The sequence below is a fragment of the Pelophylax lessonae genome, assembly GCF_965119305.1.
Source record: "Pelophylax lessonae genome assembly, chromosome: 1".
NCBI classification, from domain to species: Eukaryota; Metazoa; Chordata; class Amphibia; order Anura; family Ranidae; genus Pelophylax; species Pelophylax lessonae.
In genome coordinates this window covers 311,281,455-311,294,331 of record NC_138768.1, presented here as the reverse complement: position 1 = coordinate 311,294,331, position 12,877 = coordinate 311,281,455, and the positions used below count along the sequence as shown (strand labels likewise).

The 12,877-nt window shown below is 40.7% G+C and overlaps 1 protein-coding gene across 1 annotated transcript in view; it reads left to right on the top strand.

Moving 5' to 3' along the window:
* INPP5J (inositol polyphosphate-5-phosphatase J) overlaps positions 1 to 9,520 on the top strand; it is a 51,702-nt gene extending 42,182 nt beyond the window's left edge. Inside the window, exons 8-13 of the mRNA XM_082243078.1 lie at positions 112 to 221; positions 318 to 516; positions 5,659 to 5,796; positions 5,876 to 5,962; positions 6,083 to 6,187; positions 8,615 to 9,520. Coding sequence (XP_082099204.1) covers positions 112 to 221; positions 318 to 516; positions 5,659 to 5,796; positions 5,876 to 5,962; positions 6,083 to 6,187; positions 8,615 to 9,100 — 1,125 coding nt within the window. The 3' untranslated portion in view covers positions 9,101 to 9,520. The remainder of the gene's footprint in view (positions 1 to 111; positions 222 to 317; positions 517 to 5,658; positions 5,797 to 5,875; positions 5,963 to 6,082; positions 6,188 to 8,614) is intronic.
* The last annotated feature ends 3,357 nt before the right edge of the window (positions 9,521 to 12,877 follow it).

The following is a 12,877-nucleotide window of genomic DNA, read 5'->3' as shown; positions in this document are numbered from 1 at the left end:
TTGTATGTAAGAAATGTCAAAATAGGTCCCAGACGGCAAGTGATTAAAATGTCAAAATTGCCCTGGACAGCAAGTGATTTATAATTGATTTACTGTCCATTTTCTTTCCAGCTAAACATGGCTAAATGCTATGAGCCTGTGCTCTCAGGATTTATGGAGGGGCCTTTGACCTTCCCTCCGACATATAAGTATGATGTGGGGACCAATACATATGACACTAGGTAAGATGGCGGTGTTAGAACATGTTAATATATCCTAATCATATGAATCTTTTTGTACTCTATATTCATTTGTTCGTATAAATGTTTCCTCCTCAGCTCTAAAAAGAGGAAGCCTGCATGGACTGATCGCATCTTATGGAAAATGAAAAATCCCCTCTCCCAGAATTCTTCAGGGAAGGCAGAAATGAGTAGCTCAATGTCTGAAGAACTTTCCATGACGCTGCTCAGCTATGGGTGCCATATGCATTATACAGAGAGTGACCACAAGCCAGTGTCTGCTATTTTCTCTTTGAAGGTTCATTTTGTTTTACAAGACCTTCTAAATTATGGTTGGCTTTCATGTAAGAGTGTATAATATTTCCACTTTGTCATAGAAACCATTTATTCTACCTACTGGTCTATTGACCATTCTTCATTATTATAAGTAGAATATAGCCAGGTGACGTCCAGCGGAATGTCTGGCGCAAACGGTTTAGGTTCTTTAATTACTTCTAGTTTATTTTGGATGTCTTTTCTAAAGAAATGGAAAAAAAATGGACAGCAGATCTGAAAACAGTATATACATTAACAAATCAAAAGTTGTTGCCAGCTAACTGTCAAACTACAATATATTGCAAATACTCGATACAGAGAGTGGGTGGTGTATGTAGAAATAGCACTGATGATTATACACTTCTGGACCGGAAGATTTGCCCCCTTAATGACCAAGCCATATTTTGCGATTCAGCACTGCGTTATTTTAACGGACAACTGCGCGGTCGTGCAATGCTGTACCTAAATAAAATTGATGTCCTTTTTTTCCCACAAATAGATCTTTCTTTTGGTGGTATATGAGCACCTCTGTGATTTTTATTTTTTGCGCTATAACTAAAAAAAAAAAGCGACAATTTGGAAAAAAAAACTATATTTTTCACAATCTGCTATATGACATTCTCAAAAAAATTGAAAATAATTTTTTTTTTTAACATTTTAGGCCAATTTTTTTTCTGCTACATATATTTGGAAAAAAATCGCAATAAGCGTATTTTGGTTGGTTTGTGCAAAAGTTATCGCGTTTACTAACTACGGGAAAGATTTATGTCATTTTTATTGTTTTTTTTTTTTTTTACTAGTAATGGCGGCGATCTTCGATTTTTAGTGGGACTGCGACATTGCGGCAGACAGATCGGAACCCTAACTGACATTTTTACACCTTTGGGGGTACCAGTGACATTACTACAGTAATCAGTGCTAAAAATATGTACTGTTACTGTAATAATGACACTGGCAGGGAAGGGGTTAACATTGTGGGTGATCAAGGGGTTAAATGTGAGCCTAGAGGGGGGCATGGCTTCTGAAATGATCATAGAGACATGCGATCCTATATAGACTGGGTCAATCAGGAGTTTTTGGTGGAGTGGTAAAGTAAGTGACATTGGGGTCAATTCACTAAGGGATAAATGCCACATACATTGTTTTAAAGAACTCATGTGGTATTAATCCTAAAAGTATTCAATCCACTAAAAAACATGCTTTATTTACTGACTTCGTTAAATACCTACTTGCCAACCACAGCATGAGGATGTACAGTGGCAAAGCGACCTCCCTGCTCTGGATTATGTATCTAGTATGTGATCCGCACGCTCAGGCAGGGGGCTAGCATGTGCCACCCGGCCCGTCTGTGCTGTGATTTTTTACTGCACACGCCAATTACTGAGTCCTGGCCAATGATTGACCGCCGGCACCCGGTGATTGGCTCTGAACTTCCCAGAACACAGCTCTATGAGGCTCCATGCACACTGGGCTTAAAAAAACTCCAGTTCCCTTGGCAGAAAAAAACACTCATATAGAGCATTTTTTTTTTACAAAGTTTAGACGAGTTTAGGAGAGTTTTGCATTTGTTCTGCCTCTAAACGTTGAGCTCAAAATATGTCTGTAATCATCCTAATGTGCACGGACACATATAATAACATTGAGCTGCTTCTGCAGAACACAAAACTTCTGTAGAAGCAGCAATTTTTAAGCCAGTATGCATAGAGTCTGAATGTGAAAAACACAGAGCTGTATCCAGGGCATGAAAACAACTAGATTCCCAGTAAAAGCAGCACACAGTACACACATAAACACTTCTAGGCACACACTTAACCCCCCTCCTACCCAGTGTCATTAGTACAGTGACAGTGCATTATATTAGCATTGATCACTGTAATAATGTCACTGATGATGTCAGTGGCAGTAGTTAGTTCCCCCCAGTGTCAGTTAATGTCAGATGTGCCCGCCACACTATCGCAGTCCCATTATAAGTTGCTGATCGCCGCCATTACTAGTATAAAATAAATAAATAAAAAAAATCCAATACATATCTCATAGTTTGTAGACGCTATAACTTTCACACAAACCAATCAATATACACTTGTTTTTCTTTTTTTTTCTTTTTTTTTTACTAAAGACGTAGTAGAATACATTTTGGCCAAAATTTAACAAGAGATTTGATTTTTTACATTTTTTTGTGGGATATGTTTTATAGCAGAAAGTAAAAAAAAATGTTTTTTTTTTTCCAAAATTGAAGGTCTTTTTAATTTATATTATCAAACATAAAATCCACTGTAATAATGTCACTGATGATGTCAGTGGCAGTAGTTAGTTCCCCCCAGTGTCAGTTAATGTCAGATGTGCTCACCACACTATCGCAGTCCCATTATAAGTTGCTGATCGCCGCCATTACTAGTATAAAATAAATAAAAAATCCAGTACATATCCTATACTTTGTAGACACTATAACTTTCACACAAACCAATCAATATACACTTTTTTTTTTTTTCTTTTTTTTTTTACTAAAGACATGGTAGAATACATTTTGGCCAAAATTCATAAAGCAATTTGATTTTTTTAATTTTTTTTGTGGGATATGTTTTATAGCAGAAAGTAAAAAAAAATGTTTGTTTGTTTGTTTTCAAAATGGAAGGTCTTATAATTTATATAATCAAACATAAAACCCACTGTAATAATGTCACTGATGATGTCAGTGGCAGCAGTTAGTTCCCCCCAGTGTCAGTTATTGTCAGATGTGCCCACCACACTATCGCAGTCCCATTATAAGTTGCTGATCGCTGCCATTACTAGTATAAAATAAATAAAAAATCCAGTACATATCCCATAGTTTGTAGACTCTATAACTTTCACACAAACCAATCAATATACACTTTTTTTTATTAACTAAAAACGTAGTAGAATACATTTTTGCCAAAATTTATAAAGCAATTAGATTTTTTACATTTTTTTGTGGAATATGTTTTATAGCAGAAAGTAAAAAAAATTGTTTTTTTTTTTTTTCAAAATTGACGGTCTTTTTAATTTATATAATAAAACATAGAACCCAGAGGTAATCAAATACCAGCAAAAGAAAGCTCCATTTGTGTAAAAAAATGATACACATTTAGTTTAGGTTCAGCGTTGCATGACCGCACAATTACCAGTTAAAGTACCGCAGTGCCACTTAGCAATGGTCTGGTCACGAAGGGGATAAAACCTTCCAGTGAATATTTATGTTTTGCATTATTTATCACCTAAATTTAGTGTTATTTTTGGTGGTGTTTTTTTTTCTCTTTCTTTTTTTTTTTTAACGTTAACACTGCATCGAAGGAAGAAAGGGTCTGTAAATGAAGACACACAGAAATATGATGGAACTGTGAAAACATTCTAGTGTACTTTCCTTCAGAGAACAAGCCCCCTCTGGAGAAATGTTACAACTTATTTTCTTTCCTGAGCTCAGGGCAGAACATTTCCACTCTAATATATTGTATACATTTAACTTACTGGCCAGTGCAAAGTCCACTCATATTTTTTTTTTTGTACAAAATACTGACGATGATAAATAACTAATGTGTGTTTTCCTTAGTAAATTGAATTTAAAGAGTTAGTGCCGGTTCACACTGCCGCGTCCACTAAAGTCGCTTTGCTTCCAGCGCGACTTTGGCGCGACTTAGCGCGAGGCGACTTTTTATTTGGCCAATCACAATATGATGTTTTGAAAAAAAAAAAAGAAAAAAGAAAAAGACACTGCAAAAAAATAAATGCCTGCAAGAAAAAAAGCCAGCCGCAGAGAAGCCGTATTACTGAAATTATAAGAAAAATGCTGTTTTTTAGGGGTTCTGGAAATGCTACAGAGCTGAAACTTGACAGGTACATTTTTTAGACCCCCCAGATACTAAATACAAAAAATGACATGTCTGCCTAAAAAAATGTCCGATAAATGCCTGCAAGAAAAACGGCCAGGTTGACAGAAGACATATTCATGTTTTAATAAAAATTATGCTCTTTTCTTGTTCAATACCATTGTTTTGCAAAGTCGGAGGACAAGTCGGATCACAAGTCGCTTCAATTAAGATAAGGAGGCGACTCCCATTGAAGTATATGGGACAGGTCGGATCACTGGTCGCCTCAAAGTAGTACCGGACCCTTTTCTGAAGTCGTAGCGACTTCAGTAGTGGCAATTAAGACGGCACTGATTGAATTACATTGCTTTGGTTATGTCAAGCGACCTGGGGCGACCTGGGGCGACACAAGTCGCCTCGTGAGTCGCCCTAGTGTGAATGGGCACTAACTCCACTTTCGTGGGGGGAAAAAAATATCAAATAAAGAAAAAACAATGTAGCGTATACAATTGCGACACAAGTCATATTGTAATTGAATGTTATTAAAAATTACCTTTCCTGTTGTAATTTTCTAAAATTTTTCTAAAACAACGCAATATGGCTCCCTGGAGGTTTTCTGTACACAGAATGTATACTGACCACACCCCAGAAACATTTCCTGCTTGTGTGATTGGCTCACCAATTTTCCCAGAAGTCTGCACTAAGATACAAGTCAGATTTCTGGCATCCCCTGCAACAAAAATGTCATTTTTGGTGAGATACTCCCAATGAGAAAACGTCTAAAGGGATACAGGCCCAGCAGCTTTCCTCATTAGAGCCCTGCAGCTGCCACAGCAAATAGATAATTATGAAACCACTCCCATTTGACCCACTCAGCACAGGAGAACAAAGGAACAAGCAGGGATTTCTTCAGAATAACATTAGGCAGGAATCTGCAACAAAGTTTGTTAAAATCCGTGTAATGTACAGAGATCACCCAGACAGGAATGTTTTTTTCTCAACAAAAGTGGAGTTACGTTTTAATGATTTATCTCTTTTTTGCGGTATTTACCTCACATTCGATATTTTACTTGACGAATTGACTCTCTTATTATCCCATGCCAAATTTACGAAAAATTAGTCATGTGACCCTCATATCGCATGCGGAATCCTTTATTGAATTGACCCCTATTACTTATTTAATTACCGTGTATATCAATAGATCTTATCTTGTGCCTGACAGCTGTAATTATATTATTTCACAAAAGACGCTAAAGAAAGTGAAATCAGACATTACTTTCTAACATGTTTGTATTTGTTTCCAGTTTTGTACTTCCCTCGTTGCCCCATTGGTACTTATTTGGGTACATGATGAATGGCTTCAGCCTGCAGATGCCCTTGTGACCTATCGGTGGTCTCCTGCATACATGAAGAGTTCCTGGGACTGGATTGGACTATATAGGGTAAGAAATTTTAAAGGGTTTTGATACTGTCACAAGTTCTTTATCTCCATTGTTATTCTTCATGATGTTTTATCTGCAGGTTGGATTCCGACATCATAAAGATTATGAGTCCTATATGTGGGTGAAGACTGATGATGACAGCGATGGAGGAAGACACCAGCACCAGGTTTTTGTATAGCTGAGCTGTGGATGAGATATATGCCAGCACTGTACACAGTCATATACAAGTACACAGAATGCATCATGTGTGGCTAAGGTGCATATCTTTATATTTGTTGTATCCTAGGTATTGTTCAGTGAAGAATCTCTTCCCAAAGGCACTGGGGAATATCTGCTGGGCTATTACAGCAACAATATGGGCATTTTAATTGGAGTTACTGAGCCCTTCCAGGTATATACCAACCTTTTCCTCTAGATGCAAACTATAGTGCATTTTCAGTGAGCATGTATTTTGAGTTAATATTGCAATGTTAACCTTAAAGATACCCTGTCACCTTTTACATGCAGGACAAAGTGATGGTGTCCCTGCAAAGGGCATCCCCTGACCCCCTAAATGGGCATCCCCTGACCCCCTAAATGTTTGTTTACATGTGTGACTTTTAGTGCTGTCTCTCTGAAAAGCAATCCATGCTGGATCACTTTTCAGAGGGGGTTTGAGGGGCATGAAAGAGACAATGTGTTCCTTCCTTACCACATGTTTTATCTCTCTAAGGGCTCTTTCACACAGCCGCTCCGATTTCTTCTTCCGCTGCGGCACTTTTTTTTTCACGGACACGGATGACACTTGTGTCATCCGCTTCGTATGTCCGCATATCATCCCATCCGTTTGCGGATGATATACGGACATAATGTATGTCTATGGGCATTGTGGATGTCAGCAGATGACACCGCTGACATCCGATTTTGCATCCGTTCCGTTTTTTTAACGGAGGAAAAATAGGGTTCTGTTCCGTTCCAAAAAACGGAACACAACTGAAAGGAAACAAATCGGTTGTCAGCGGATGGTTAGCCGCTGACATCCGCAACCCCATTGACATGCATTATGTCCGTATATCACCCGCAAACAGATGGGGTGATATAAGGACATACGGAACACCCGTGTGAAAGAGCCCTTAATACTGAAATGCATGCATTGCACAGGGTTGCAGAGCACCATTCCATTCACTTGAATAGGTTGTGTTAGCCAGCAGAACCACCCACCAAATGCGACACACTGGTTAATATTTCCTGCTGCATGTGTACAGCCCTGAGCGGCTGCATTTCTTGGTTATATTTAGGCAATCATGGGTTTCTAAAACTGCAGCCTAACCACCTACTTTTGCCTCTTGTGTGAAAGAACCCTTATACTCACCTTACCTCCCTTGTAGTTCCTTGTTCTCCCAAAACTGGTGCTGAAATTGGCTGTGTCATCAACCTAGGGGAGCAATGCCGTCACTGCCTGTTCATGTGGCAGTTCTCAGGCCTAAGCCTTAGCTGCTAGGCCCAGGCATTGTTATTAGCAGGTCACATACTCCCCTATACCCCAAAGTGCCAGGTATTCTTGCTGGATGTCGAGGAGCAAGGAGTGGCAAGGTAGTGCAGGTAAGGCGAATATAAGTTGTCAGGTCAGGGAATGCGCTTCGCAGAAACACTGGGGTTGATTTACTAAAACTGGAGAATGCAAAATCTGGTGCAGCTGTGCATAGTAACTAATCAGCTTCTAACTTCAGCTTGTTCAATTAAGATTTGACAATTAGGGTCCTTTCACATGGGTGATCCGATCAGATCCGCCTGTCAGTTTTTTAGGCGGATCTGATCGGATCCCCTATGCATCCCTATGGGGCAGCAGATATCAGCGGTGACATGTCCGCTGACACCTGCTGCCATCCGCATCCGATCCTGTCCGTGAAATGCGGACGGATGGAAAGCCTATTTTCATTCCGTCCAGGGGATCGGATCGGATGGGATTGGATGAGAGCGGACAGGCGGTCCGCTCTCATCCGATTCCCGCATAGAGAACAGCGGGGCTCTGACACCTCCCTCTCCGCACACAGAGTGGAGAGGGAGCTGTCACCTGCCTGCTCAGCGGGGATCTGTGTATCGATCCCCCGCTGAGCAGCACGGATCCACCTACGGAGGCGGACTGTGTGAAAGAAGCCTAAGGGTCCTTTCACACGGGCGATCTGATCAGATCCGCCTGTCAGTTTTTCATGCGGACCTGATCGGATGCTCCATGCATCCCTATGGGACAGCGGATGTCAGCGGAGACATCTCTGCTGACACCCGCTGCTATCCGATCCTGTCCATGAAATCCAGACGGATGGAAACCCTATTTTTCCATCCGTCTGGAGGATCTGATTGGATGGGATTGGATGAGAACGAACAGACAGGTGGTCCGATTTCACCGTAGAGGACAGCGGGAAATCTGACAGCTCCGACTCTGCACACAGCTGTCATCCGCCTGCTCAGTGGGGATCGGCGAATCGATCCCCGCTGAGCAGAACGGACCTTGTTGGAGCTTGCACCGTGTGAAAGGACCCTAAAACCTGGAAGCTGATTGGTTTTTATGCACAGCTGTAACCAGATTTTGTAATCTCCAGCTTTAGCAAATCAACCCCATAGTGTTTTGCCCTGCATGGGCAAGCTGAGATTATATCTTTAAAGCAGGGGTGTCAAACTCAACTTCATTGAGGGCCACATCAGCATTATGATTGCCCTCAAAGGGCCAGTTGTATCTTGTAGCTTAGGCACAAGATGCATGGAAGTTTTCTTTTCTTGTGCCACAATACTCTTGCACTAGTAAAGCCCAGTGTATTTGTTTTTCTCACTCTCTTCCCAGATCTGTCTGCCAGGTTCTGAAGAAAACTCATCCTCTGACAGCTCCGACTCCAGTTCAGAAGATGATAATAGCACTCATGTCCTACTCCGACCTAAATCCCGAAGCCCCAGCCCGGCCAGTACTCGTTCCCCACGGAGTAGGAGTCCAGCTCTTTCACGTCTGCATGACCTTATGGTTCCCAGCTCCTCCAGACAGAAGAGCCGCAGTCCGTCTCCACGTGGAGTTAAGAGCCCCAAACAAGAGAGGCCGCAAAGGTCTAGGTCTAGGGATCATACCCGAGATTGCCGAGATAATAAAATCCACAGCCCTTACATGCCCCTTTCCGCTGCTGTACCCACTGTGAGACCAGAAGCTGTGGGACAAGTCTTCACTGCACAAGGGACAATGCCAGTCTCTCCTATAGGAAATCCCAGCTGGCCAGATTCTGCTGCTACACAGCCCAAAGACTCACACAATCAAAGTGAGAGCCAACAGAAAGCAAAGTAGAGAATTATGCACTAGGATGAAAATGTGTAAATTATCTGACCATTAGACAGCAGAGCAGAAATATGTTTAGAGCATAATATAGTATATGTGGTGTCACTATGATATTAAAAATCCAAGCTGTGCTAATGTCCTAGAATTTCAAAGTCACCACTAGGTGTCAGTATAGGTATCTACAAATGAGAAGAGTAGCATGACTGCGGGCTGAAGAAAAGAAATCAAAGAGATTCCTCTATCCACACTAAACAGCACAGATGGACGAATCTTTCCTGATAGCTACAGCATTAGGGCAGCCGTCTCCAGCAGCTGTCAGAATACCCCAACAGTGCCTTCATCTGATTGGATGCAGACACTGTTCGGCCAACAATATTCCACCGAACTCCCTCGGTTGAGTGTTGCCAACAGGGGCACCCATTTCCTGGAATTTTGGCAGATTCATAAGTCAGAAACATTTGAGCCGTTTATGACAGCCTTTAGAGCAGATAAACTGGGTGATTTTTTATTCTTATATTTGACACAAAAAGATAAGAAAGCGCTAAATCTTACATTTCAAGCAGGCCAATATATAACACAGACATGGAATTGCACTGAAAGTGGGTTTATAACTGGGTAATAAATTCTATGAATTCATTTGAGAAATGTAAATGAAATATTCTATTATAATGGTATATTGGAGCTCATGTTTTTGCTATTGTGCATCTGGATATTATACATGACAATTTAATATCAATTATGACATAGCTTACAGTTTCACGTTAAGCAGGACCCAAATGGCACTGAAACGTCAACTAAATGTTTGGTCAAACTATTCAAAGCTCATGCATTTTCACTCTTCATTTACTAAATTATTTGCTAAATTAAACAAAATGGCATAGTGTTGGATTGTGTGAAGACAATTTATTTTATATCAAAAATGTATTGGTGGGTGTATGCATATTAAACCACCAGAACAGAAAATGTTTGTTTTGTTCTCAATTGTGTTTTGCACTTAATGATTGTTATATTGTGTCATGCAGAAGAAAGGATAAAATAATTTTCTTATGCGGATATCTTGGCCTTTATGTAATCAAACAGTAGAAAGAAATTAATTTTCATCAGGAAAATACTGAATTATGGCCACTAGATGGTGCTAACAATCATCGTAAATAAAAACGTATTTACTATAATTGTTAGCCGCCATCTAGTGGCCAAATTGTGATATTTTCCTGCTTCACTTTATTTTACGAATTAATTACATTCAACTGGAGAGAAAATAGCCTAATACCATTTGAGTTTGCCCTTATTCACACAGAATAAATTAACGTACCTGCAGTTTTGCTGGATAGATAGCTCTGCAAATTGTTTCTTTATAAATACACTCTTATGCCACCTTATTGAGATTTTGAGAACATTGCAAAAACAAAGTATTCGAAGGGACTAATGTACATTAGTTCATTAGATACATTTATGCATATTTAAGATAGCGAAAGCTTTCTTGATTTAAAATGTTTTATACATTAAGATACATATCATAAGTTGTTAACTTTTCTGCACTATAGTATTTAGCGATACATATGGCATCATGTCAGTATAGGTGTAACAAAACATTTCCATTTATAAATATGACTATATACTTCAGTATGTATTTATTGGTAGTGCTTATATACACGTATTTATTTGAAGAGCTTATATACAATTAGAGCCTATCATACATATTTACATAACATAATTATATTTTAACACTAAAAAATAATGTAATGTTTTCATAAATACACTTACTTTTGGTTCACTAGCAACATTTTAAAGGTGACCTACCCCTCTAAACATCCATAATCTGTGCTTTATTGCTGAAGTTTCTTCCATAGATGTACAGTATCTATCCCAAAACAGCAGCCATCTCCATAATCCTGAGAGTCTGACATACTCATAAAACCTTCTGTTCACTGAAGTCAACAACAAGCTTAAACTTCTGATTACATCTATACTTACAAGTGAATACTAAATTGACATATTTCTATTTCTATATTGCAATGGCTTTTTCTCATTGAGCTAAAACAATATTGTGATCTAGAAGTATAGAAAGAGAGCAACGCTAATGTAAACTAGCCCTAAGACCATGGCGGTGCTCAGAGTGGGGCATGTATGTACTGCAAAGCTGTCATGAGTGTAACCAGTGCTGGGACAAGGGCATCTAGAGCCCAGGGCGAACATGCCAAATTGCACCACCCCCCCCCCAAGATTTATGGACATTGTGTCAGCAAAAATTCCCCCGCCCCCCAAAAAAAAAAAATCGAGCTCTCTCTGCATGTCCAAAAAAAAAAAAAAAAAAACGATCCCTCTTCTTTGCACAAATCCTTTACCTCTCAAATTTCCAGTCCAGGAGCAAAATCTCCCCCCATTCCAAATCCTCCCTCCCAGCACAAATTACCCTCCCCCATCCTAACACAAATCCCCCCCCAGCACAAATGCCCCCCAATAATCCATAAAAGCATAGATCCCCCTCCAAAGTAAATGTCCCCTCCTAGCAAAAATCCCCCCCCCCCACCATATTACCTTTACTTGCACAAATCCCCCATCCTAGCACAAATCCTCTTCCCCCATATCCCCTCTCAACACAAATCCCCCCCCCCCCACCCATCCCAAATCACCACTCCTGGCACACCTCCCGAAATTTCCCCTCCTAGAACAATTCTTACCCCCTACTGCCCCCCCTCCAAATTCCTCCTTTCAAAACAAATCCCCTCTCCTCAATCTCCTTGTGATGCCCCTGAACTTCACATGACACAACAGTGCCCAGGGCAGCCGTCACTCCTTGTCCCGCCCCTGAGTGTAACAGCTTCCTGCACAGGGCTTTATCCCCCGCCCCATTTATCTGATGCCCGAGACATTCCCTTACCCAAAGCTGGATGTAAACAAAGAGACTGGGGATACTGGTGATGTCATTTCCCAAACATAGAAATGGCCATATTTGGGAAAGGATGAGTCACAGGGGCTTGACAGTGGATGGCAATGAGCAGATTTGAAATCAGCTATTGGACTGAATAGTTGTTATGGATTTGCCCACCTATTTGCGCTGTCAAATAAAAACAAGGTGGACCTGATGAGGAATTAGTCTCTCAGTTTCCCATTAGGCTCCATCCACTCTGCTATAAAACTCCTGGCCATGTGCCTGTCAGTGTTATAGGCAGAGTGGCCAGGAAGGGAACACATTGAGGAAGGCATGACCAGTATGGACACTCTGACATCAGTGCTGGCCTCCAACATGTTCATGCACCTGTTTCTGAGAGGTACATGAATTTGGCACAAGCCCTGACAATTCTACGTTACTCTTTATCAACTTCCTGCATGTGTTAAAGTGATACTAAAAAATAATAGGAGGTGGAAAGGTTTGTGTGGTATATGCATATCACTAATCTCCATGCCCTGTGCCTGCATTCTCTGCATGGGTGTTACCCAACCTGTAGAGGTCCATCTCTGACACCTGGCCAATGAAGCTGCAGGAGTGGAAAGGAGCTGAGGGATATTTATGGTTCATATGGTGCACTTGGCTCTTGTCTGTTAAATTTCTGAACTGCAATGTCATCGCTAGGAAACAGTGATTGCCTTAACATTACGTCTGTGCAAAGTGACTACAGCATGGTGTCAGTGATGTACATGGCAAGAGTACGCATCCATATCTTCTTTTGACTCCTATGTGTATTCACCTGATTCTCATTATTGAACCTCATGCCTAACTGAACCCAGGTGCTGACCCGCAACTTTCGGCCCAGGGGGCAAGTACAAACCAGAGGCCCATGGTCC